The sequence below is a fragment of the Heterocephalus glaber genome, unplaced genomic scaffold, assembly GCF_053883595.1.
Source record: "Heterocephalus glaber isolate CG9 unplaced genomic scaffold, H.glaber_assembly_v1.0 deba00001504, whole genome shotgun sequence".
In the NCBI taxonomy this organism is placed as follows: domain Eukaryota; kingdom Metazoa; phylum Chordata; class Mammalia; order Rodentia; family Bathyergidae; genus Heterocephalus; species Heterocephalus glaber.
This window is the reverse complement of record NW_028258324.1, coordinates 18,391,839-18,418,716: the sequence shown is the minus strand read 5'-3', so window position 1 is coordinate 18,418,716 and position 26,878 is coordinate 18,391,839. Positions and strand designations below refer to the sequence as shown.

General features: G+C 36.1%; 1 protein-coding gene and 1 pseudogene across 15 annotated transcripts in view; one reads left to right on the top strand and one right to left on the bottom strand.

Annotated features, from left to right (window-relative positions):
- Tfdp2 (transcription factor Dp-2) overlaps positions 1 to 26,878 on the top strand; it is a 191,532-nt gene that overhangs the window by 32,546 nt on the left and 132,108 nt on the right. For 13 of the 14 annotated variants that reach the window (XM_087186266.1, XM_087186258.1, XM_087186265.1 and 10 more), the window contains exon 2: positions 26,634 to 26,736. In XM_087186266.1, coding sequence (XP_087042392.1) covers positions 26,722 to 26,736 — 15 coding nt within the window. In that variant the 5' untranslated portion in view covers positions 26,634 to 26,721. Of the gene's footprint in view, positions 1 to 26,627; positions 26,737 to 26,878 lie in introns of those variants that run through there. The other variant, XM_087186267.1, reaches the window with a different exon arrangement.
- Positions 31 to 6,490, bottom strand: LOC101726430 (RNA-binding protein 39 pseudogene; annotated as a pseudogene). Its single transcript, XR_015440839.1, has 2 exons — positions 4,094 to 6,490; positions 31 to 3,475 (listed from the first exon to the last, which is right to left on the bottom strand). The product of XR_015440839.1 is annotated as an RNA-binding protein 39 pseudogene (transcript).

Sequence of the window (26,878 nt, the reverse complement as noted above, 5' to 3'; positions counted from 1 at the left end):
TGGAGGTTTGACGTAAAGAGACTAGAGAGCTGAGATGTGGGAGAGAACCTAGACACCTATTAAATCAGAGCCAGTGAAAGAACAAATACACAAAAGTAACAATGTAATAAACACAGGAAACCATAAAAGAACATAGCATAACCCCACATTACTACATAAATCAAGAAACTTAGAAAAACTTAAACCAATAAGATGTCTGATGGGAACACAGATTAAATATTCCAATGAGACATTGCTTATGTGATTCCCAAGTAGCTTCTTTGACAATGTGTGAGTGCTCACACCTGAATAATTCCTCTGATGCCTGTTCTGCAGTACTGAAATTAACTCAGACTCACGACTTCTTTCTGCTAGGTTGCAGGAATTCTTGCAGAGTCTGATGCAGTCCAAGTTCTTGGGTTAGAAACTTGCTGTTCATCTCGCTGGGTGTGATGGTGGATTCAGCAGTCAGGTTCACTGGCATGAAATTGTCCACTGAGTCAGGATTATTTCTATGCAATCAAATCAGCTACAGCATTAACAGGCTAATCCATTACAGTGCTATCAGGGCTAGTTGAGAAATAACATACCATGAGGGCTTGTGTTGGGTTTCCTTTAGCTTAGGGAAAAAATCCACAGTTCAGTGTAAGCAGAGTAACAACCCCAAGTCTTGCCCCACAGTTAATGTATGCTAAAGTGATGGCTGTTTCTCCTCTACTGGTGGAAAACAGCATTCAATTATAATTTTAGGGAATCAGTTATCTAAAGCCTAGGGGGCTGAGGACAGGGTAATGCCAGAGAGAGGAAGAGAAAAAAGAAAAAAAATTTTTTTCCTTTTTAAGAGAATTTTATTTGAGTATTTCTTACAAAGATTTGTTGCAATATGAAAGTCATTTGTTTGATAGAATATCAACCTGTCTTGTCAAACACACAGAAGTAACCCAAAAATATATTTCAGAGTTCACAGAGCTTAAAAAGAGCAAAGATTATAAGGCCCAGAGAAAACCTATTTCTGCATTTCCTATTTCTTCCTCAGACTGCTTAGTTTATCAGGCTGTTACTAAACATTTTCAGGAAATGCAGGGATATTTTGTTTGGATTTTAAGACACACCAGAGCACATAATATTTACAAAGAAACTTTTACAGAGACATTAATTGAAAAGTTACCATCAAGAAATACAATTTTGAAATCTTCCTTTCTTGCCAAATGATCAGAATGGAAGATGAGATGCTAGCCCATCAGCCCTTTAGCTGACTTGAATTTCCATACACTTGAGTGTATATTTTAGAAACCTGCTAAACCATGAGCCAAGTATCAACTTAGTGAAATGTAACTGCTGTGTAAAAAGGCTTCTGAAACATTAAAAAGATCCTTACATACCTGTCTGCCTTTTTACAGAAAGCACGTTTGTTCTCTAGAGCTATTTTTATAGCTCTTTAATGTAATTTTCTATATGAACATTTTAAAAGTCAGAACAAGAGAACAGCTTTGTGTACATTGGATTTGGTAGTTAGGGAGAATGAGCACACTGCACTCTTGTTAACATTTTTGTTTTCTTCATGGTAATAGGCACTGTATACAAATGACAGTAGACCCTTGCCTTTTAAAAAATCTAAATAAAAGGGTGAATTCTCAAAAAAAATCTGTGTACATAAGGGACTATATTTTGCTTCATCATCTACTTAGAACTAGTAGTTGTGTTGCTGTTACAGAATCAGAAAATAGGTTATGGTAAGTTGGCAGAGGTACATACACTGCTGTTATCATTTTACCAGCAAACCACCTGCCCTGCGATGCATTAATAGCAGCAGTAGTGCAGCAGTTGATGGGCACTTTACATACACATTGCTCTGAGCAGAATTCTTGTCAACATAAATGTGAATAATTCCTTCATGTTTATTACATTCTTCAGTCACATCATCCTTAATCTCTGTGTCCCATCCAACTTCTTCTGTTTGAGGATTAAACATGTTAGAGAGTTGGAAACACTGTGTTGCAAGGGGTTGCACAGAGGCAGCTGCAGCTAAAGGTGAAGCTTCAATATGTTGGGAAAGTTGTGTTTGCAAATCTGCCATAGCACCAGATGCCAAAGAGCCAATCATTTGTACAGTTTGCTATGCAGCTGGTGAAATCTGCAAACCAGTACCTTTTGCAAGTCTAGCCATTAATTGGAGACAACCAGTTGTTCCCAGGTCAGTTCGAGTCTTTTCCTGTTCATCAGTATCCAAAAATGAACTAGCACTAGACACATCCATGTTCAGTAATATGACCAACTTTCATTGGTCTTCCTGCTAGTTCAAATCCATTAAGCTGTTCCAAAGCCTTCTTGGCACATTCTGAGTCAGAAAATGTAATGAATCCATATCACTTAGATCAACCTGTTTCTTTATCCATCATGAGCTGGATACTTTTGGTCCTTCCCAAAGGCTCAAATATCCCCAAAGCATATCTTCAGTTACATTAAAGTGTAATGAGCCCACATAAAGCCTCATAGGTCCAGCACTTCCCTTTTGTAAATTGTTTTCCATTGCTGTACCTGTTTTTTTCTGCTTATGATGCTTGTACTGTGATGAACACTTCTAAAACCCATTGGCCAGTTAATCCTATTGCTAGAGCCACTGAACTAACAAACTCCACATAAGCAATTCCTTTGGAATGTCTTGAATTTCTATCAGAAATCATCCTCACATCTTGAGCCTTTCCTACTGTAGCAAAAACCTCTTTCAAATCTCTTGGTTGAATTCTTGCTGCCAGCTGCATGCAGAAAACTGTCCTCTTTCCTCTGGAGTTAGATTATTGTAGGTTGTCTCTTGTCTTTTCTGATGGGACTTTTGTTTTGAGAATGTCATCTGCTTAATTTGATACTATGAGGCAACCCAGTCTTTCCTTGGATGGCACTATTAAATTTTGGTCTGGATTAGGGGCTTCTGTAGTGGCTTCGGAATCTGTGATCTCGAATTCTTGAGCGGCTCTGTCTCCTTTCTTTGCTTCCACATCGCTTCTGTTCATGGCTTTTGCTCTTTTTTCTTTCTAGATCTCTACTTCGCGTCCTTTCCTTACTTTGCTTCTCTTTTATTCATGACTTCGACTTCTGCTCTTGCTTTTTTCCTCTGTTCTTCATGGCCATTAGCATTGCTCAACCTGTTCTCATCCTTACGATTGAAAGTTCACAGTGGAATCAAAGGTGAATTCATGGGAGTAGAGGTAAGATATCGTTAAGCAAATCTTTTAAGGAGCCTCAAGCATTGCTTCAATGTCAATATGTCTGGCTTTCGGGCACCTGTAGTGGTCATTGGAAAGTCAGCTGCTGCTGTTGCTACTGTTAAGCTGTAGCTCCAGGCCTCTGTACCACCCAACCTAATTATTGGGCTCCTAGGGCCAATAGGCCTGGGCAAATCTAAAAGAAACAATGGAATTAGAGGATCCTGTATGGAAGAGCAGGATGGAGGCTTCCGCAGCTGAGGATCCACCCCTCTGACGGCATCAGCAGGCTCCTGAAATGAAAAAAATAATTTTTTTAGAGTTCTCAGCTCTGTGGTATGGGAAGGAGGAAATAGGAGGGGGACAAAGGACTTGATGGTAAGGGTATATTATTATGTATTGAGAAGGAAATAACAGAAAACTGGATATAAAATCGGTAGTGAGAAATAAGGATGGAAAAAGGTTATGTAAGATATAAATATTAGAAAAAGTTAAAGGGAGACAAATGAAAAGGTGGAGAGGAAAGGAAAGAAATATTGAGAATGAATAAAACCCAGGGAAAAGAAGTCAGGTGAAGAGATATGGATAAGAGTGGGAGGGCTATAAAGGAACAAAGGAGAATTCTCTTAACCTCTATAAACTATATTGGGAGAAAAAAGGCAAGAGAGAGAGAGAGAAGCATACATACACAGACATGCTCATAAAAGAAAGGTAAAATAATGGAATAAAAATGTTGAGGAAATTTTACAGAAGGAGGAAAACAGCAAAGAGTAAAAAAATAAATAAAATAAAAGTGAAAAAATAATGCAATCAAAGAATACTAAAAGAAAGTTTTCTATTGTTTTGGATACATGGCTCTTTTCCTCAGCCTAGGGTTAAGGCAGAGCTCTACTTATACGGAAGTCACTCACCAACCACTGATGTGGAAGGCTTTTAGTAGTGTCTCTTGTTCTCTCTGCTGCCTTGAACTGCAGAAGACTCTCCTGGTCCTGGTGCATTTCTCTTGTTCTCCATGAGCAGAAAAGTTGTTAGTTTAATTTTGCCTCTCAGCTGGCAGCTAGCTAACCACAGTGGGCCCACATTCCATATCTCTGCAGTGTGATCTGTTTCTTCTGTATCACTTAATCCTATTTTCTTCTCCTCTGTCAGTTCCCTCGTGGTTACTGTGTACACTCCACTCACTTTGATTCTTACCCAAGCTATTGTTTTCCAGACTGACACTTTGTCCTGGAGAAGCTGAGTTGCTGGCACTCACTGCTATGCCATTTTGGGAATCCCCCTCCCTGAGTTTTCAGAATTGTTTTTTGATGGCCTTGAAACTTGAAGGATAGATCAGCAGAATACAGTGTTCCATTGTTGGAACACTAAGCATGTGAGAGTTATTAATATCCTCCTCCTTGAGGTCATCACCAAAGTCTGATTTTTCAAACACGCCTGCCCCATGAAGGTACATATTATCACATGATACACAGTCATGGCAGCAGATATTGGCATGTTGAGAGCTTGTCAAAAAGTGATGTGAGTTTTTGGAAATATTTTTGAGGAAGTATCCAAAGATAGGTACATATAACTTTACTGCACTTCGTCTTGTACTAGTATTTTTTAAATTACTTCTCTACTAGTTATGCTATTGGTCATTTCTTTCTTTTTTTTTTTGGTACCAAGTATCAAACTTGGGACCTTGTGCTTGTGAGGCAGGCAGCCGAACCACTGAGCTAAATCCCCAGTCCCTTAGTTATGCTTTTGTGCTGTAAAAAGAAAATACTGAAATTATAATTGTTCCATTAGGAATGGATTTGGCATTTTGCATATTGCATTTTTGGAACACTACCACTAGAACTAATAAAACGTTTTTCCCTTTTTAGTAAAAAAAAACCCACTTTTGTTTGTATTTTATGACTTTATAAAACTATAAGCAGATAGGGAATTCAATCATTAACATTAATAAATAGAAAAATATATCTTTCTTATATGCAAATAGCTTAGAAGTGTTGGTGGAAGTCCTCATATGTAATATGAATAATAACCAACAAAAATAAATCAAGTCCCCCCAACCAATAAATAACAAAAACCAGGGGATAACTATAACAAGAAATGTGCAAAACTTGTTGTATTCCTTTCCTAGGACTACCAAAACAAAGTATCACAAACTGGGTGTTTTAAAGCAACAGAAATTTTATTATCTCAAAATTCTGCCTGTAAGCCTGACATTAATGACAGTGTTTCGTCCAAAGACCCTTGGGGAGGATCTTTCTTTGCCTCTTTCAGTTTCTGGTAGACCCAGACATTCCTTGACTTGTGACCCCGTAACTCTAATGTCTCTCTCCTTCAGGTGGGCATCTTCCCTCTATATTTTCTCCTTTTCTTAAAAGAACAACAATGATTTTGGGTTACAGTCAACTCTAAATCAATGTGACCTCTTCATAACAATTATGTATACAAAAATTTATTTCCAAATAAAATCACATTCACAAGTTCCAGAAATAAGGACTTGAACACACCTTTTGTTTTTCTTCTTTTTTTGAGACAAGGTCTTCTTCCATGGTCCAAGCTGCCTTTGAATTTGCTAGACTCAAACTCCTAATCCTCCTACCTCACCCTCTCAAGAGTTGGGATTACAGGTGTGCACCACCATGCCTGGCTCACATGCCTTTTTGGAAGGTACAGTTAACCTCATGATACCTGATAAAAAAAAAATTTCACTACTCCCTAGGGACACAGATAGATTTAAATAAGTTGAAAGATATGCCATGTTCTTAGAACAAAAGACAGCATTATGAAGATATTAGAATTACAAATTGATTTAGGGAGAAGTGATGTGATCCAATAAAAATGTGTCAGACACTCCCACCCCAGACCAGATGTACATATTCCAAAGATCAAATGGAAAAGTAAATAAAGCAATGAGAGTAAAATAAACTGAAAAAGAACAAAATAAAATTGCTGGGAAAAGTCATGTGTAGTGACGCGCGCCTATAATCCTAGCACCTGGGAAGCTGAGGCAGGAGGATCACTGAGAGATCAAGGCCTGCCTGGGCCACATAGCGTGTTCAAGGCCAGCTTGAACTAAATAACAGGACCCTGTCTCAAAAAACAAAACAACAACAACAACGAATTGCCAGGGAATACCATTTAAGAACCTGTTGAATAAACACTATCATAAGTACATTGTGCTAGTGAGAAAAAAGAAAAAAAATGAAGAAAAAGTACTTTTATATACTATACTGAGTGGAGTACAGTAAGTCCCCAACTTATGAATGAGTTCTGTTCTGGGAGAATGTTCCTAAGTCAGATTCATTTGTAAGTTGGACAAAGTGAGTCTTACACAGTACACCTGTGAAAGTTTGTAACCTGAATGTTCATAAGTCAAGGACTTACTGTACGTTTAAATTTTATACCTATGTAGGGCAATTTAATAATCTTTCATAAGAGCTAGGCATGGTGGTCCTGCCTGCTACCCAACCAACTGGGAGACTAAGGCAGAAGGATTGTAAATTTGAGGCTGGTCTTGTTGTTTCTGGGGGTGTGTAGCACACCACGGCCAGCTGGGATCATAAACTAAGTATCAGTAATGAATTAAAGATACAAAGTTTAAGAAAAGGAAGACCCTATTGGAAAGGAGGAAAAGGAGAAGATACATAGCTGCCCAGGTGATTGGGGCTCTAGAAAGCTGTTCCCTTTGTTTCTGGCTGCTTTTATTGGCTGACAAAGCCCTTCCCCCTACCTGGAACTTGCCAGGTCCAGGCAAGGGAACTGATTGGTCCCCTGGGCTGTCATAGATGGATCCCAGGCCCCAAGACCCTATCCCCCATGCCATCCTCTAGGAGCACATTACTAAGACCTTGCCAGAACCCTGTCTCTGGAATTTATAGGTTGATTAGAATGGGCCTTACTTACAAAGTTGAGTTAGCAATCAAGTAAGGGGCTAGTGCACTAATACAGTGGCCCTAGAGTGGAAATACACACACACACACACACACACGTATATACACATACATATATATACATATATATTGAGAGGGACAGAGAGAGGGGTGTGTGTGTGTTTTTGTTTTTTTGGTACCAGGGATTGAACTCAGGACCTTCTTGTGCAGGTGGCGGCAGAACCACTGAGCTAAATGCCTGGCCAGTGTGTTTTTATATACTAAATTAAGTGCTTTCTTTTTAAGTGGCCACCCCTTGTCTCCTTTGCATTCTATTGAAGGTGAAGAGAGGCAGCTAGGCTCACTTAGTTAGGTCATGTACCTGCCTGGCTTTCTCTGTAGCCTGTTTATCAGCCTTTCCTTGTCTTGTTAATTGTTTCCTCCACTGAAGCTTTAACTCTTTCCAGTCAGGATTAGCCAGAAAGCCCAATGAGGGCCTTATTTTATACTTTTGCTTGCCTGCAGACCCCTTTCATCTACAGTCTTGACAACCTAGACCTGTGTCAGAATAAAATAAATAGGACAAGGGATGTAACTCACCGCTAGGTCACTTGCCTAACGTGCAAGGCCCTGGGTTGGATCCCCAGTACCACAAAAACAAAATGAAACAAAACACCTCTCAAGATGCATATATCAATACAAAGCAATCCATATGTGAAAGTACTTTTGTACAAGATTATTCCTTGTTCACAATAGCAAAAGATTAGAAGCCCAAATTTCAACAAGAAGGAACTGTTTAAATAATTATATTCATATGAGAGAATATTAAGCAGTGAAGATGTTCTTTTTATTTCGCTGTGGGAATCTCAAAACTATTGTTCAGTGTTAAAAGCGAGGCACAGAACAATATATTTAGGTTTATGAATAATTGGAAAAGTAGGGTCTGGGAAGGTTAGCTCAGTGGTAGAGTGCTTGCCTAATATGCTCAAGACCCTGGTTTCAGGGGAAAAATACAGAATTTTCATATTGCTTGCATATGCCCAATCTGAGGGAGACAACATAAGAAACATTAGAACTTTGTCCACGCAGAGGTATAAGTGGGGTAGGTGGGAAATAGGTGCAAGGTAAAAAACATCAGGAGAATGACATTTCACTGTGTGCCTTTGTATACTGTCTGGCTCCTTTTTCTCATGTTAGTATATTAACTACTGCACAAATCAATTTAAAAATAATGTATCTGGTCTTTTTATTTTAAAATAATTATAAAGAAAAAAGATTGTAAAATTAGTGTAGATACCATATATCCATCATTCAGCTTTCCTCAAGTGATAACATCTTACATAATTATTGTAGTATATTAATAAAACCAGAAATTTGAGATTGGCACAGCACAATTAAGTAAACTATAGATCTTACTTGGATTTAATCAGTTTCTGTATGCACTCTTTTTAAAATGTCTTTATCTGTAGTTCTTTGACGTGTTATCAGAGGTATAGATTCATATCACCACAATTAAGATGCAAAACTGTTCTGTTTTGCACTACTGTAACATTTAAAAAACAGTGACAGGGCCGGGGATTTAGCTCAGTGGTTCCGGTGCCTGCCTCAAAAGCACAAGTTCCTGAGTTCGATCCCCGGTACCAAAAAATACAAAACAAAATGAAACAGTGATAGCCTGGTGTGGTGGTGCACATTTGTAATCCCAGCACTCCAGAGGCCAGCCTGAACTACATAGCAAGACCCTGTCTCAACAAACAAAGCAAAACAAAAAATCAATGATAGTAAATCTATCATTGTTAAATGAAAAATAAATATCACAGTATGATACCATCTAATAAGACTAATATTTAAATATACTAAAGCCAAAAAACTGCATTACTCTACATGTAAATACTTGTATGAAAATGCATAGAGTGAATGTTTACCAAATAGTGAATTTTGCAAATGAGATTTGAAGTATTCAGATGAGAGAAATGTCTTCATATCTTGAGATTTCTATAACCAGAATAGTTTCAGGTATCATCTGCAATTTAAAAATTTTTAAAGAATATATATAAGCAAGAGCACAACTACAGATTTCAGTAATTTTCTTTCTTTTTTTTTTTTGGATACTGGGAATCAAACTCGGGACCTTGTGCTTGTGAGGCAGGCAGTGGAACCAATGAGCTAAATCCCCGGCGGTAATTTTCTATTAATGGTACTCATGTGGTAATCAGAATTGTAGAGGAGGTAGAGGGGGCAAGATTTTAGAATAACTTGCTTTGTAATGTATTTTCTTCAGTACTGCCTGATTTCTTTTAAAATCATGGGCATATATAATTTTTTCATTGAAGAAATGCAATTTTTGCAATTAAAATGCAAATCTGTATTAAGGAGGCCTCTTCTGTAGGACATCTTGAGTCTAATTAACTTGGAGTCAAAATAACATAATGTATGACTTTAGTATGTGCCTTTCATGTCTGTGTATTACATTTACATGTAAATATACATCTATGCATATAAATGTAACTAGAAGTGTGTGTGCAGATAGCATTAAGTTTTTCTCTTTCAGTTGTAAGATTGAGTGATTTTTTTCTTCTTTGTGTTCTTCTATATATTTGGATTATTTTACAGTGATCGTGTATATCATTCTCCCTTCCCCAAAGTTTTTTTGAAGAAGGGAAAAAATCTGTACCCCACTTAAAATTTGAGAAAATTGATGACAGCTTTTGCTGTTAACCTTTGACTAGTCCTAATGTCAGGACTCCATCTTATTCTCTAGAATTTGTTAGGGAGTTGTGACTGTTTTGTTTTAGTATATAATAGATTAAAAAATTAAGTGGAGCAAGAGCTATGCAAGTAAAACAAGTATTCTTATACTGTGCCCCTTTTCAGAAGTTTCTTTAGAGCATTAAAAACTATTGAATGTTTAATTTATATTTTTAAACATTTGTAAATAATACAAACATCCTTTAATATGTCTTAAAAATCTTAGACTACTTTTAAGTGAAAACTACTTAGAACTTATCTTTTAATGACATCTTGGAACATATATATGGTAACATCTCATATATCTAAACTTTATGTAAATTTTGGTTCTTCATGACCTTGGGCAAGTTATTTAAAGTCCTGACTCAATTTTCCTACCTGTAAAATGGCAATAACTAGTCTGTAGAGTTAGTTTGGGAAATTATTAAGTAACATGATAAGATTATAAAACTGTTTCACTTTTATTCAAATATAATTAGATATTTGTGTAAGTACAAAGGTGTTCTAATAAGAATTAGATATGGTGCTATTTTCTTCATAGATTGCTTCTTTTTTTATCCTTTTTGAGGTGGTAGGGATCAAACACAGGACCTTACACTTGTTACACAAGCTCTTTACTTCTGATGTACATTCCCAGCCCTATATTGCTACTTTTTGGTTGTCCCATTTTTGTCTTTTTGGATTTTATTATTAGGCAAGTTGAACATTTTATGCTAGCGTAGTTCTATATGCACACTAACACCAAAATTGTATTTCAAAACTCATCTAGTCTATTGTGTGTGATAGATCAGTAAGGATAAGTCTCAATATTTGTTACTAATCTGAAACTATGTGGAGTTGGAAATGAGACCTTGCTAAGCAGCATATGTGGAACAGGTGATCTAATCCATGTAGTCATTGTGTGTAAACGAATTAATAGTTTAAACTTTGGCTTATACTGCTTGATAAAAGAACCTTTTTGTTAGGTTTTTTGGCAGGATTTTGAAATATGATTTTGTTCTAAATTTGGCTGATCTCATCTACAATTGCTTCTTTGGATAGAGAAATGAATATCATCTCTTAGACATTTGTTTTTAATATTTAAGAACAAAAAATATTGATAATCTGTTAAAGTTACATGTATTTGAAATGAAAATATCTTTTAGATTTTATTGTGGGGCCACGTATAGGAACATGTTAGTAATCTAGTTTTGCCAGGGGATAGGGAGGAATTCTTTAGTGAACTTACTTGGTAAAGTAGAATTCTAGGTCCAACTGGCCTTTAATATTAGCTGCCAACTGACAATTATTTTGTCGGTGTACTCATCTCCAACAGTGCTTATCCTATCTGCTCCCTTTTACACATCCTTTCTGCTGAGTATAATTGGTTTCTAGCTTGAAAATCAAGATAAGCAAATTTACTGGTAACTTTATGTTAAATAAAATCAGTAAGATGAAAAAAGGCCTGAGGACTTGAGTTAATAGTCTCTGGATTTGTTGAAAGCTACTTTGTTTACTGGAGATATTTTCTCCTTATGGCTGGGCTTAGAAAATTATTCCAGTGAGCAAAGGTGGTTTGATTGCTAGGTAAATGGATTATAGATAGCAAATATATACTTATCTGGCACAATCAAGAAACGAATGAGCAGGGGCCAGGAATTTAGCTCAGTGGTTCCACAGCCTGCCTTGCAAGTGCAAGGTCCCGAGTTTGATCCCTGTTACCAAAAAAAAAGAAAAGAAAAGGAACGAATGAGCTTTTCAGTTACTAAAGAATTACAAAATACGTCTGATATTGCCGGTTGTTAAAGAATTAGAATGCAAATAATTTTTACTTGTTCTTTGGAGAACACAATTTAGCATCTCTGGTCCAGATGCTACAGCTCTCTATTAAAATTTTTCACAGTCTTCCCACTAACTGATTTTTTTGTCGTGTGTGATCTGGATACCAATCCCATCTCTTTGCAGCCTTCTCCTTGCCCTTTGTTCCCAGGCATATAGACATCCTTCAGTTCCTGAACCTCCCATATGCTGTCCTCTACTGCTGATCTTTCTTTCCCTGGTACTGTTCCTTTGTGCTAGAATGTATGTTCTCTTCACCAATGGTTTATTCAGCGTAGGTTTCTTGTTTGTGTCTTGTTTAGTTTTGTTTTGTTAATAAGTTCAGCTCAACTTTAGTGCATTGGGGAAGTGTTCTATAAAACTACAAGATTTCAAGTCCTTTATTTTACATGTTCTGTCCATCTTTTGTGTCTTCATTATAGCATTTTTATGTTAATTGTCATTAAATAGTTGTGAAATGTGTTATTCACTAAATGCTTTCATAGTTAAAATGTAGGTTCCATGAAGTCAGGGACTTGTTGTTTTCCACATTATCTTTAATGCTCAACATTTTTTCTTTTGGCACTGGGGATCAAACCGCTTGTGAGGCAGGCAGTGGAACCACTGAGCTAAATTCCTGGCCCAGTGCTCAACATTTAATGTTCATTCTTTACTACTCAGTGTTTGACCTACAGCTGGCCGTTAGTATTTATTTGGCAAATAAATCACCAACTAGCGCTAAGATAATATTTATTATTTCATTGCACAAATGTGTTGCTGATTGCTTGTAATATTAACTAGATTTTTATCTAGCCTAGATAAAAGCTTATGTAAACCTAAATTTTTCCTCTCAATTTTAAAAAATGAGCAATAAAAATAAAAAGTTTAGTGTTTTTCCTTTTTAAAGTGTTAAATGTTAGAATGGGGAATGAAGCTACATGGCAGACGACTTGCCTTGCATGCTGAAGGCCCTGGCTTTGATTCCCAGCATCACATAAGACAAACAAACAAACAAACAAAACAAACCTTAAAATGTCAGCGGTTCTCTGGATAAGTAGGTTATAGTACAGAAAAAGTATTTTCAAAAAATTTGCTCTTGCCTACTACCCTTTTCACATTAAAATTAGTGAAATGAAATGTACTATTAAGTATTTTTCCACAATATTTTTAAGAAAAATTAATATACACAAATATAATGTTGATTTGAAAAAGCTTTTTGTTTCTTTTTTCTCTTTTTTTTTTTGGTGCTGGGGATCGATCTCGGGACCTTGCGCTTGCGAGGCAGGCGCTGGAACCACTAAGCTAAATCCCCGGCCCCCAAAAGCTTTTTGTTTCTAATAGGAAATGACACTCAAAATTCTATGTAGCTTACTGATAATTTCAGATGTGTGAATGTGTTTTTTCATTTTCTGCTACCAAGTCATATTAGATGAGATTATCATACATTAAATAAAATACTGGTATATTGTTCATTTAACAAATATTTCTTGAACCCTTCAGCCATATACCAGGTACTGGATGTAAAAGTGACCAGAAGGTTCTTTGCCCTCTGGAGTTTACACTTTAGTAGGCAAAGACAGACCACAATTTGATAATCATATAAATAAATACATAATGACAACCTCATATGTTCTATGAAAGGAGAAAACAGAGCATTAAGTAGAGATCCTTGATGTAGTGTGGAGAGCGGAAAAGGGATGGGTTTTCCTTGAAGTGACGTTTGAGAAGGGATCTGAAGGATCAGGAATTTACCAGGTAAAAGTTCCAGGCAGAAATGTTCAGAGGCCCTGAGGCAGGTAGAAAATGTTTTGAGGAACTAATAAATTATTGGAGTTTCTTTTTTTTCTTTTTCTTCTTGGTACTGGGGATCAAACTCAGGACCTTGCACTTGCAAGGCAGGCGCGGCATCACTGAGCTAAATCTCCACCCAGCCCAGGGAAGGTCATTGGAAAGTGGTTCAGTTTAGAGATGGAGAGGTAGGCAAAGAGGTATACGAGACCACATTAAGTATTTCAGTCATTAAAATGTGTTTACTGAGCCTGGCAAGGTGACTCATATCTGTAATCCCAGCACTGGGAGACTGAGACAGGGGAATCTCAAATTCTAGCTCAGCCTGAGCAATTTAGTGAGACATTGACTCAAAAAAGGCAAGAAAGCTGGGCTTGGTTTGGTACATGCCTGTAATCTCAGCACTCAGGAGGCTGAGGCAAGAGGATCTGTGCAAGTTCAAGGCCAGCCTGAACTACATAGGGAGACTCTGTCTAAAACCCAAAACCAACCAAACAAACAAAAAGGCAGAGAGGGGCTATGGATATAACTGAATACAAAGGCCCTGGGTTCTGTCCTCAATACCCACCCCCCAAAGTGATTAGTGTCACCAGTTATAATCCTAAATGTTCAGTGGGGGTGGAGGATAATGAAATAAATTACAGTATAATGATGTAATGTAATACTATGTAGTTATAAAAAATGAGGACATTTAGAGCTCAAAAAATAAGACAAGTATTGAAATTAAAAAAGGTAAAAGCCCAAATCAGTGTTATATGATTTGTCCTATATGAATATTTGACAGATTCTTTAAGTTACTCTTTTCACTGGATTTATTATAATAATAATTACATTTCATCTTGTAATATTTTGAAGATGTAATTATTCTATCTCATGTCAGACATACTTTGTGAAGTATGATAGTATTTAAGATCACATCTGCAGCTTGAGATCCTGGTTTCATATTCTGGCACTGCCATTTGTATAGTTGATTAACTGGATGGATTGTTTTAGCGCTCTAAAACTGTCTTGTCAACTGTAAAATAAAAATATATACCTAATAGAGTATGAGGTATTTAAGAGAGTACCTAAATTTGCTGATCACTTATGGTAGAGTTATTTTCACTTTATATGAAAATATCTTCTAAATAATACCACATATCAAAAAGAGAATACTGAAGGAAGTTAAACCATAAAGTTATTATGGTTGCCTCTGATAAGTAGAATTATGGGTGATATTTGTGGGTTTCTTTTTGTTTTTCTTTCTTTCTTTCTTTCTTTCTTTCTTTTTTTTTTTTTTTTTTTTTTTGGTACTGGGTACCTTGTGGTTGCAAGGCAGGGACCGGAACCACTGAACTAAATCCTTTGCCTCTCTTTTACTATTTTTTTAAGTACTGGGAACTGAATCAAGGCCTCACACATGCTAGAGAAGTGCTCCACCACTGAACTACATCCCCAGCTCTTTATTTATTTTTTTGCTTTAAGATGGAGTATCATTATGTTTCCCAGGCTGGCCTGGAATTCACAGTTCTCCTGCCTCAGCCTCCCAAGTACCTGGGGTTATAGGCATGGTGTATGCTGCCTTGCCCAGCTGATACTTACTTACTTTTTATTTTGGGCGAGTTTTATTGTGGTTGTTGTTTGGTGCTAAGGATCCAACCAGGCCTTGCACATGCTAAGCGTGTGCTCTACCACTGAGCTGTACTCACATTATAGCTGATATTTGTTGCTTGCTTTCTTGTTTGTTTGTTTGTTTGTTTTATGGTACTGGGGATTGAACCCAGAGCCTCAGGCATGCTAAGCAAGTCTTCTGCCACCGAGCCTCATCTCCAGCGTTCATTTTGTATATTTTATAAACTTTGAATTATAAGCACATATTTAACATTAGTAATGTCTGCCTTTTAAACATACTGCATTTACTGACATTTAATTTGTAGTAGCATCTTTTATTGGCAGTATTAGGCAGTCTACAAACCTAGACTCAGATGATATTACTGCTTAATTCTAATTTATCTAATTATTTTTGCTTTCTTCTCAATATTTTGATTAGAATACTGTTTTGAAAGGCATTGTGGCTTGAGCTACTAAATTGTGATTGGAAGGGAAAGGGCTTGCATTCTGAGACCATCTGTGAGAGTTGCATTGTCTGAAACTGACAGAGATCGTGGCAGATGGTGAGGTCAAAAGATTGACTTTTGAGCTTGACATAATGTGTTCATGAAGCTGGAAGAAAAATCCAACTTATTTTAACTAACAGAAGACCTTGGTGACAGGAAGAAGTGTGTAATTGTTGAGTCTGAATAAACACAGTGTATCAGTGCCCAACGGTTTATCTCTGAGAATTGTTAGTACTGCTAAACATAGCAACTTCTTGAAACATTTGGTACTACTGTTATTTACTTTGTATATATTTTTGAAGGTTTAAATCATATATTGCAGATTTTCAAATAATTTTAAGACAATATAAAAAAGAAGCTTTAGAAACACTTCATTGTTTTTTAACTAAAAGGTTGTGAACTGTTGCTCCAAGCCAGTAAAGCATATTTTTAAATTCTGAATTAAATGAAGATCTCTGTTGCAGTCCCACGTCTTTTATATGTATATTGAACTTCATTAAAAATATAGTGGAGGGCTGGGGACTTAACTCAGTGGTTCTGCCGCCTATTTTAAAAGTGCAAAGACCTGAGTTTGATCCCCGGTACCCTCCCAAATATATATATATATATATATATATATATATATATATATATATAGTTGAGGGCCAGGGATTTAGCTCAGTGGTGCCGCCAGTGCAAGGTCCTGAGTTCAATCCCCAGTATAAAAAATATATCTATCTATAGATAGATATAGATAAAATATACATAAATATATATCTATAGATCTATAGATATATTTGAGCTTTTTGGAGTGAAGGGTTATTACATGTGAAATTTTGTTGATTGTAGTCTCTTATCTATTAAGTCATCCTCAGTGCCTAGGTAAGTGCCTTGCACTTTGTGGCTGTTCAGCATTTCCTGGATGAATAAATGAATGAATGACTTTGTAGGGTACTATTGTTAATTTTGGTGAGTTTTCCTTATTCACAATTAAATTCCCCCTTTTTAAATTTTAAAACTGGATTTATGATTTATGTTGTGGTATTTTTCACTTCTACTGTGTGCATATTATATAATATTTATATTGGAAGAGGAAGCCTTAATTTGTCATATGAAAAATTGGTAAACTGACCGCCCCCAACGTTGAGTGCTTACCTCATACAAGGCAGTGTCCTAGTAACTTTACATATGTTAACTCATGTAATTAAGTAGATTACTATTACCATTTTGTAGATAAAGAAATTGAGGTAGAGACATTTAGGTAATTCACTCAATAAACCCACCCATTTTGGCTCTATTTCAAACATTTATCATGTAGGCAGCATTTAGAGGTTCCAGTTTGTGCTGAGCTCTTTTGAAGAGACAGAAAGAGAATACTAAGCAAAATTGCACTTCATTCTGTCAAGCTCATTAGTGTGGCTAAGTGGGTTTTTTTGGGTACCGAGATCGAACTAGGGACCTTGCGCTTGGGAGGCAGGCACCAGAACCACTGAGCTAAATCCCCGGCCCGCTAAGTAGTATTTTTATTGGCAGTCTCTTACTGTCCTGTGCTGAAAGTTGTATTATTTGTTTTTGGGGTTTTTTTTTTTTTTTTTTTCGGTACCAGGGATCGAACTTGGGTCCTTGCGCTTGCGCAGCAGGCGGCGAAACCACTGAGCTAAATCCCCGGCCCTGAAAGTAGTATTAATTTCTTTTTAGTTGTATGAATACCACAGTGCCACTCAATAGCCCAGCCTTTAGTAAATGTAATACTGTATATTGAATAATGAATACAGAAATGAATCAGATGCACAGAGACAAGCAGCTCTAGCCATTAATGTCATAATTTGGACACAAAGAAATAGGGAGAAGGGGGGAAAGGACACCTAGTAGCCAGATCTAGTAACCCACTCCAACAATATCTGCCTATATTTTATTGGCCAAAATTATATAAAAAATTATGTTATGGGCTGGGGATTTAGCTCAGTGGTTCCGCAGCCTGCCTTGCAAGCGCAAGGACCCGAGTTCAATCTCCGGTACCAAAAAAAAAAAAAAAAAAATTATGTTATATGGTCAGCCCATCTGGGAGAAGCCTCAGAATGTAGTTTTTTTCTCTTTACTGATGATTAAAACCAGGGACAGGGCTGGAGATTTATCTCAGTGGTTTCACTGCCTGCCTCGCAAGTGCAAGGTCCTGAGTTGGATCCCTGGTACAAAAAACAAACAAGCAAACAAACCAGGCCCTTTGTACTAAGCTGCACCCCCCTAACCCCAACAAAACCTCACATGTAATTCCCTGCCCACCCACACACACTCCAAAAAGCTCAATTATATTTTTAATTAAGTTCACTATACATTATAAAAAGACATGGGGAAAAAAAAAGACATGGGATTGTGACAGAGACCTTTTTCATTCAATTCAAAATTAAGAAATATGCTGAATTGACTTAGAGCGACAGTTTATAACCATATATATGTGTGTGTGTATATATATTATATATATAATATATATATATTTTGAGACAGTATATTGCTGAGTTACTAAGTTACCAAGGGCAGGGTTGAATTTGTGATCCTCCTACCTCAGCCTTCCAGCATGGTAGGATCACAGGTGTGTGCCACCATGCCAGTGAGAATATAGTATTTTTATACTATATGTATAGTTGTATATAGTATTTTATACTATACTATAGTATACTATAAACATTGCCACGTTTAACTTTTTAAGGGAGAGGAAGAAAATGATAATGGATAGGGAATAGTATCTGCCTTGGCTATATGTATAAATATGTTTTCTAAAATTTAATTTGTAAAAACCATACTTAGGTTAGAAAATACTTTTTTTCTTTTTGGTACTGGGAATCAAACTCAGGATCTTGCACTTGCAAGGCAGGCACAGCTCCACTGAGCTAAATCCCTAGTCCACTTTATTGTTTTTTGTTGTAAATGTATTTCCATAGATCTTAATTTTTTCCCAGTACTGGGGATTGAACCCAGTGTACTAAATGTTATGCCACTCACCTACATCTGCAGCCTTTTCTTTTTTTTTTTTTTGGTACTGGGGATTGAACCTGGGTCCTTGAGCTTGTGCAGCAGGCGGTGAAACCACTGAGCTAAATCCCCAGCCCTTTTATTCTTTTTTTGATGGTACCTGAGATTAAACCCAAGACTTTTGCATTGAGCTGCATCCCCATTTTTTTTTTTTTGGTGAGAGGGTTTCGCAAAATTTCTAAGTTTCATAGGCTGGGGTTGAACTTGTGACTCTCTTGTCTCAGCCTCCCAGAGTGCTGAGATTATAAGTATGTGCCACCAGGCCTGACTCACAGGCCCAAATTTTAAAAATTGAACATTTTTGTGGTTAGAAGTGTAAAAAAAACCAGAAGTGTTCAGAGCATTTTATATAAACTGGAGGACATTTAGCACATTGACTTGTAGATCTGATTATTTTCACTTCTGACAAATGATGTTTAAATTACCCCGTAAGTAGTTCTGAAACATACATAATTCCTGTTTTTCAAATAAAGACATTAAAGCTCTTAAGAAATTAAGTTACTTGTTAGGATCACATAGCTAGTAAGTTAGAGCTGAAATGTAGTCATAGTCCACACTCTTTCTATTCTATTACACTGCTGCTGTTAGATGCCCAGTTTAAACAGGACATTTAAAATCAGCTTATTAATTTATTTTTTTCTACTTCATTAATTAATTTACACTTTTCTTTTCATAATCTTTCTTTGAGTTCATACTTAAAAAAAAAAACAACTTAAATTGTTGGCTTAAGGAATAAAAAGCAATAGTATACTAGGGCCAGGGATTTAGCTCAGTGGCACTGCGCCTGCCTCGCAAGTGCAAGGTCCTGAGTTTGATCCCTGGTACCAAAAAAAAAAAAATAATAATAATAATAATAATATACTGCTAAAATAGTAGTTCGCCTAGACAGTATAAATTTTATTATTTTCCTTGTCACTTAGTTCTGAATTTTTAAATTATTATTTTTGTTATTTAACTGAATTTTTCAAATTGATGTGATGTTTAAGGAATATCATAGTTTTATTTTCTATATATAATTTTTTAGAAATTATTGATTTCTAACTTAATTGCTTGTGGCCAGAGACTATCACCAGTATATGTTCTCTTTGAAATTTGTTGCTGCTGCTTTGGTGATACCATATGTAGACAAATTTTATAAATTTGTGCTTTAAGAGCTGTTTCAGATCTATAGATACATGCTTCTGTATAAAGCTGTTAGATTAAGCTTAGTTAAAATAGTAATCTTAAAAATGTATTTATGTTTTAGCCTTTAAATTCCTAGTTTGATTATATCAAGTAGTTTGGTGAATGGGATATCAGGAACTTCTGCTGTATTATTTATCTCTCTTTAAATTTATATCATTGATGAAGTCATAAATAATTGATAAATGCAGAACAGACCTGTTATGGAAATTTGATTTTCATAATAGCTTACAGTGGTCATGTAGCTGTAGAGGGAAGTAAAAAATGGTAGTCATGGTTCATCTGTTGGATTTTTAAATTTATGTTTTCTTCATCTTTGAAAAATTACAAACTCAGCATCATATTGAAAGTTTTTTTAAAAATCTTATTTTTCTTCCACTTCCATTTTATTTATAGTTTCAATTTTTAGCATCTAAGGCAGACATTTTTAGTCCTGATTTTTTTTCAAGCCCCCATTATTTATGATTGTTTCAGATTTAATTTTGTTTAATCCTCATTAAAACTTTAATTTTGGTGGGGAGGGTACCAGGAATCAAACTCAGGACCTTGCACTTGCCAGGCAGGTGCAGTGGTGCTGAGCTACATCCCTGGTCCAAATTTTGAAATAATTCTAAAATAAGAGAAAAATTGCAAAAGTAGGGCAAAGAATTTCTCAATATTCTTTATTCAGATTCACGTTGTAAATATTTTGCCGTATATGCTTTATACTCACTTCCTCTGTATATTCAGATCATATGTTTTTTCATGGAGAAGTTACTGTTATCATCCTCCTCTCTTCCTAAATATATTAGTGTATTTTTCTAACAAAAAAGGAACTTAAGAATCTCCTTCTTGTTAGCTTGTTTGCTAGTTATGTATGTATGTACTTACATACATATATATTTATTATTTATTTATTTATTTATTTATTTTGAGATAGAGTCTCACTATGTAGTCCACTATTCTTGAACTCACTAGGTAGCTGAGTCAGGCCTCAAACTTGCAGTCCTCCTGCCTCATCTCCACCTACTGGGAATACAGGTGTGCACTCTGCTCTTGGCTAAAACCCATGTTTTTTTCTTTTTTTTTTTGCTTAATTCTTAATTCTTTTGTTGGTACATTTTAGGTATACAGTACGTTTACATTTATCTTTGGGTGCTTGTACCTGTACATGATGTATCTTGGTTCTTATTTTTTCCCCATTACTTGTGCGCCCTTCACCCCTCCACCTTTCCCTATTTACATAGACTTCGTTTCCATTTTTTTTTTCTTTTCTCATAATTTTTCCTTTCCATTCTTTCCTTCCCCCATCTCCTCCCACCACCCCTACCCCTTTGGACCTTTTCCTATTTCAAAGTATCAATTATTAGTTATTAATCCTTCTAATCCTTATTTACACTCTCAGTTTCTCACACTAGAGAAACTATTCGGTATTTATACATGTGTGTCATATTTACTTCACTTAAGAGTATGGCCTCAATATGCATCTATTTAGCTATAAATGACCCTAGTTTCTCATTCTTTATGGCTGAGTAGTACTCCGTTTTATAAGAAAACCACATCATCTTTATCCAGTTTCCAGTTGATGGGTACTTGGGCTGTTTCCAAGCTTTAGCTATTACAAACTGTGCCGCAGTAAACATGGGTACACATATATCTCTGTGGTATGATTCTTTTAATTCTTTTGGGAAAATACCCAGCAGGGGAATAGCTGGGTCAAATGGGACCTCCAGCCCTAGTTCTTTGAGGTATCTCCACACTGATTTCCATAGTGGTCGCACCAGTCTGCACTTCCACTAACAATGGAGAAGGGTTCCTTTCTCTCCACACCCCCACCAACATTTGTTATTGGTTGATTTCTTGATAGCAGCCATTCTTTGTGGGGTGAGGTGGAATCTCAGTGTTGTTTTCATCTGCATCTCTGGAATGACCAGTGATGTTGAACATTTTTTCATATGTTTATTTGCTGCTTTTACTTCTTTGTCTGAGAAATGTCTGTTCATTTCAGATGCCCATTTTTGAATTGGATCTTTGAATTGGGGGGGGGGTGTCTGATTTTTTTCAGTTCTTTATATATTCTAGATAGGATAGTAGCCCTTTGTCTGAGTTACAGCTGCTAAAAAATTTTTCCCACATTGTAGGTTGTTAGCTCTGTTGGTAGTTTCTCTTGCAGTGCAGAAGCTTTTTAATAAGATGAAATCCCAGTTGTTGATTCTTTGTGCTAGTTCCCATGCTACTGAGGTTTTGTTCATAAAGTCTTTTTCTATGCCAATATCTTCAAGAGTTCTGCCTAACTTATATTCCAGCAAGTTTAGTGTTTCTGTCTTAATATTTAGATCTTTAATCCACTTTGATCTTAGTTTAGTGTATAGTGATAGATATTGGTCTATGGTTTTAATCTCTGACTGGTTGAAATCCAGTTTTTCCAACACCATTTATTAAATAGGCTGTCTTTCCTCCAATGAGGGTGGTTGGCTCTTTTGTCAAAGATGAGGTGGCTAAGCACATCTGAAATTGTTTCTGCATCTTCTAATCTATTCCACTGATCCTCGGGTCTGTTTCTTTGCCATCACCATGTTGTCTTTATCACAGTAGCTTTGTAGTATAGCTTCAGGTTGGGCATTGTGATACCCCCAGCCATGTCTCTGTTGCCCAGAATTGCTCTTGCTATTCTAGGTCTCTTCTGGTTCCAAATGAATTTTTGGATTGTTTTCTCTAGCTCTGTGAAGTATTTTGTTGGAATTTCAATCGGTATTGCATTAAATCTATATAGCAGTTTTTGGAAGTATGGCCATTTTCACTACATTGGTTCTTCCTACCCAGGAACAAGGGATGTCTTTCCATTTTCTTATATCCTCCTCGATCTTCTTTTTCAGAGTGCTGTAGTTTTCAGTGTAGAGGTCTTTTGCTTCCTTCATTAGATTGATTCCTAGATATTTCATTTTTGGGGATGCTATTGTAAAAGGAATTGTTTCCCAAATTTCTCTCTCAGTGAGTCTGCTATTTGTGTATAGAAAGGCTATTGTTTTTTGAGTGTTGACCTTATATCCAGCTACTCTACTGAATCTGTCAATTAAGTCTAGAAGTCTTTTGGTGGAGTTTTTTGAGTCTTCTATGTAAAGTATCATATGATCAGCAAATAATGACAGTTTAACTTCTTCCTTTCCTGTCTTTATTCCTTTTATTTCTTTCTCTTTTCTAATTGCTGTGGCTAATGTTTCCAGAACTGTATTGAACAGGAGTGATGATAGTGGGCATCCTTGTCTTATTCCTGATTTTAGTGTGAAAGTTTTCAGTTTTTGACCATTTAGTATGATGTTGGCTGTTGGTTTTTCATAGATAGCCTTAATCAGGTTGAGATAAAGACCTTCTATTCCAATTTTCTGTAGCGTTTTTATCATGAATGGGTGTTGGATTTTGTCGAATGCCTTTTCTGCATCTATTGAGATGATCATATGGTTTTTGTCCTTGACTCTGTTAATATAGTGTATTGCATTTATTGATTTACGAATGTTGAACCATCCTTGCATCCCTGGGATAAATCCAACTTGGTCAGGGTGTATGATCTTTTTGATGACCCTCTGTATTCTGTTTGCTAGTATCTTGTTGAGGATTTTTGCATCTATGTTCATTAGGGAGACTGGCCTTTAGTTCTCTTTTTGGGTTGGGTCTTTCCCTGGTTTTGGAATCAAAGTCACACTTGCTTCCAGGAATGAGTTTGGAAGCCTTGCTTCCCTTTCAATTTCCTTGAAGAGTTTAAAGAGTAATTGCAATAGTTCTTCTTTAAATGTCTTGTGGAATTCAGCAGTGAAGCCATCAGGACCTGGGCTTTTCTTTGTTAGTAAATATTTTATTACATTTTCAATTTCACTCATTGTGATTGAGGTGTATAGAATTTCCATATCTTCATTTAACTTTGGCAGTTCATATGTATCTAAGAATCTGTCCATTTCTTCTGTGTTTTCCATTGTATTAGAGAACAGGTTCTCAAAGTAGGTATTTATGATCCTGTGGATTTCTGCTGTTTCTGTTGTGACTTCCCCTTTTTTGTTCTTAATTGCAAGGATTTGAGTCTTTCCTTTTTTTGATAAGGTTGGCTAAAGGTTTATCAATTTTATTTATTCTTTAAAGAAACCAACTCTTTGATTCATTAATTTTTTGTATTCTTCTCTTAGTCTCCAGTGCATTGATTTCTGCTCTGATCTTTATAATTTCCTCTCTTGTATGAGCTTTGGGTTTGTTATTCTCTTCTTTTTCTAGGAGTTTGAGGTTCTGCATTAGGTTATTTATCTGAGTTCTCTCTGTTTTCCTAATATGGGCATTCACTGCTATGAATTTCCCACGTAGAACTGCTTTCATTGTGTCGCATAGATTCCTGTATGTTGTACTGGCATTATCATTTACTTGTAGAAACTGTTTAATTTCTTCTTTAATTTCCTCTGTGACCCCTTGGTTGTTCAGAAAGGTGTTATTCAATTTCCAGGTGTTTGTGGGAGTTTTGCAGTTTCTCATGTTATTGATCTCCAATTTTATTGCACTATGGTCTGATAATATACAGGGGGTAATTTCAGTTCTTTCATATTGACTTAGACATGTCCTGTGAGATAGCATGTGGTCTGTTTTGGAGACTGACCCTTGTGCAGCTGAAAAGAATGTGTATTCTGATTTTGTGGGTTGGAACACTCTGTAAATATCTATTTTTGTTCAATAGCTTGGTTCAGTTCTAGAATTTCGTTGTTAATTTTTTGTCTAGATGATCTGTCTATTTGTGATAGTGGGGTATTGAGGTCCCCCACTACAATTGTATTAGTACTTATTTGGTTAGTCATGTCCATTAATATTTGTTTTGTATAGTTGGGGGCATTCATATTTGGTGCATATATATTTAGGATTGTCATCTCTTCCTCTTGGATTGTTCCCTTCAGAAGGATGTAGTGACCACCTTTGTCTCTCTTAATTAGTTTTGGTTTGAAATGTACTTTGTCTGCAAATAAGATTGCTACCCCTGCTTTTTTCTGGGTTCCAGTAGCGCAAAGAGCTATTTATCATCCTTTTACTTGCAGTCTATGAATTTCTTTTTGAGTTAGTGTGTTTCTTGTATACAGCATATTGCTGGATTTTGCTTCTTAATCCATCCTGTCAGTCTATTTCTTTTGATTGGTGATTTGAGGCCATTAACATTGATAGTTATAATTGATAGATATTGACTCATCCTTCTCATGATGTTTTACTGTTGTTGGCTCTTATTTCTTTTTCCCCCTTTCCCTTTAGTTTCTTCCCTTGTCTGATGGCTTCCCTCTGTTGAGCCTCATGGAGTTGTGACCTTTGTTGCCTTTTTCTAGGATATTGCTTAGAATTGTTTGGAGTGCTGGTTTGGTGTTCATGAAATTTCTCAGGTGTTCTTTGTCATGGAAGTATCTAATTTCCCCCATCGATTTTGAAAGATAATTTTGCAGGATACAACAGTCTAGGCTGGAAGTTATTTTCTTTTAGGGCTTGAAATACTTCACTCCAGGCTCTCCTTGATTTGAGGGTTTGTGTTGAGAAGTCAGCCGTGATTCTGATGGGCTTTCCTTTATAAGTGATTTGTTTCTTTTCTCTAACTGCCTGTAGGATTTTTTCTGTTGGGTAAAACCCACTTCTCATTGGCCAAAATCTGGAATGGTAATCTTGAAACAATACTATTTATCTAGTCTTTGAACCTTATCTTCTATTACCGCAAAAATGGCCTTCATAATAATTATGTTTTCTAGTCTACAGACCATTTGGGGATCACACATTGAATTTCATTTTCTTACGTTTTTAGTCTTAAAATCTGAAATGTTTCTCAATCTTCATTTTTCATAACACTTCATTGTTTTGTGTGTTTCTTTGTTTTTGTGGTGCTGGGGATCAGTCCCTAGCAGTCTTGTTTATGCTAAGCAAGTGTTCTTTCAGCTGAACTATATTCCCAGTCCCAACATTAATGATTCTGAAGAATGCCCTTAAATTTGAATTTCTCTGATATTTACTCATTAGACTTAGATTTTACATTTTGGCCAGAAATACCTCAGAAATGGTATTATATCCCTCTTAGTGCACTTGAAGTGACTATGATGGGTTTGTGCCATTCTTGGTGATCATTTGTAACTTTGATCACTTAGCTAAAGTGTGTCAGGTTTCTTCACTGGAAAGTTTGCATATTTAATAGGTATTTTGTGGGGAAATAATTTCAGGGCTATGTGAATATCTTGTTTTCACCATACTTTCATCAACTGGTTTATTGATGATTCTTGCCTTGTCGGTTATCATGATAGTTATAAAATGGAGGTTTTACTATATTATTTGTTTATATTTTAGTGGGCATTCTGCAAAGGACTTTTCCTTGTCTTCCATTATCCCCAATAATCTTTTTTTATTTTAGTCCCTAGGTTTATAAATCTGTTACTAGAATGTAATTTAGTGCTCAGCTTTCCCAAATCATCTACTTATAGGTTCTTAAAGGTGGCTCATGTATATTTTTGGTGTTTTGATCATTTTAAAAAAACTCTTTAGGTACAGTAAAATATTTTAGGTTTATCTTACACATTTCCTTTTTTTTTTTTTTGGTACCAGGGATCAAACTCAGGTCCTTGTGCTTGAGAGGCAGGCAGCAGAACCACTGAGCTAAATACCCGGCCCCTCTTATACATTTCCCATCCTCCCTATAATCAGCTATTTCTCCAAGGAGCCCTGGTGTTTCTTTCAGTGGATTATCTAGAAGACATGGGGTAATATTTCAAAGTTCAGGCTCTACCACTTGTGAACTGAGTTGACTTGATCAAATTCTTTAACTGTTTTAAAATCCAGTTTCACCTGGAAAATGGGAATTAAAATGGTACATATCTCATGGTGCTGTTGTGAGGATTAGACAGTTTACCTAGACAGCAGTGTGTGTAACTGATTAAATATGGTATAAATGTTGCCTATTATTATTGTTAATTACTATTCCCTCTTTTTCCCTTTAACAGGATATTCTTTTAAAGAATTATTGAAGACGAAGTTTTTTATTTTTGTTTTTAATGGCTTTACAGAATCTTAAATAGAATACAGTTTGACATGACGACAAAAAATGTAAGTATTTATAAAGCTTTTAATGTGTTTTTTAAAATAAGCTATGCTTTTGCGCATACATAACTATTTTGATTAGTCAAACTCAATTTACTGGCATTGATTTATGGTTGTTTTTGTTTATGCAGAGTAGGAGATAAATTTT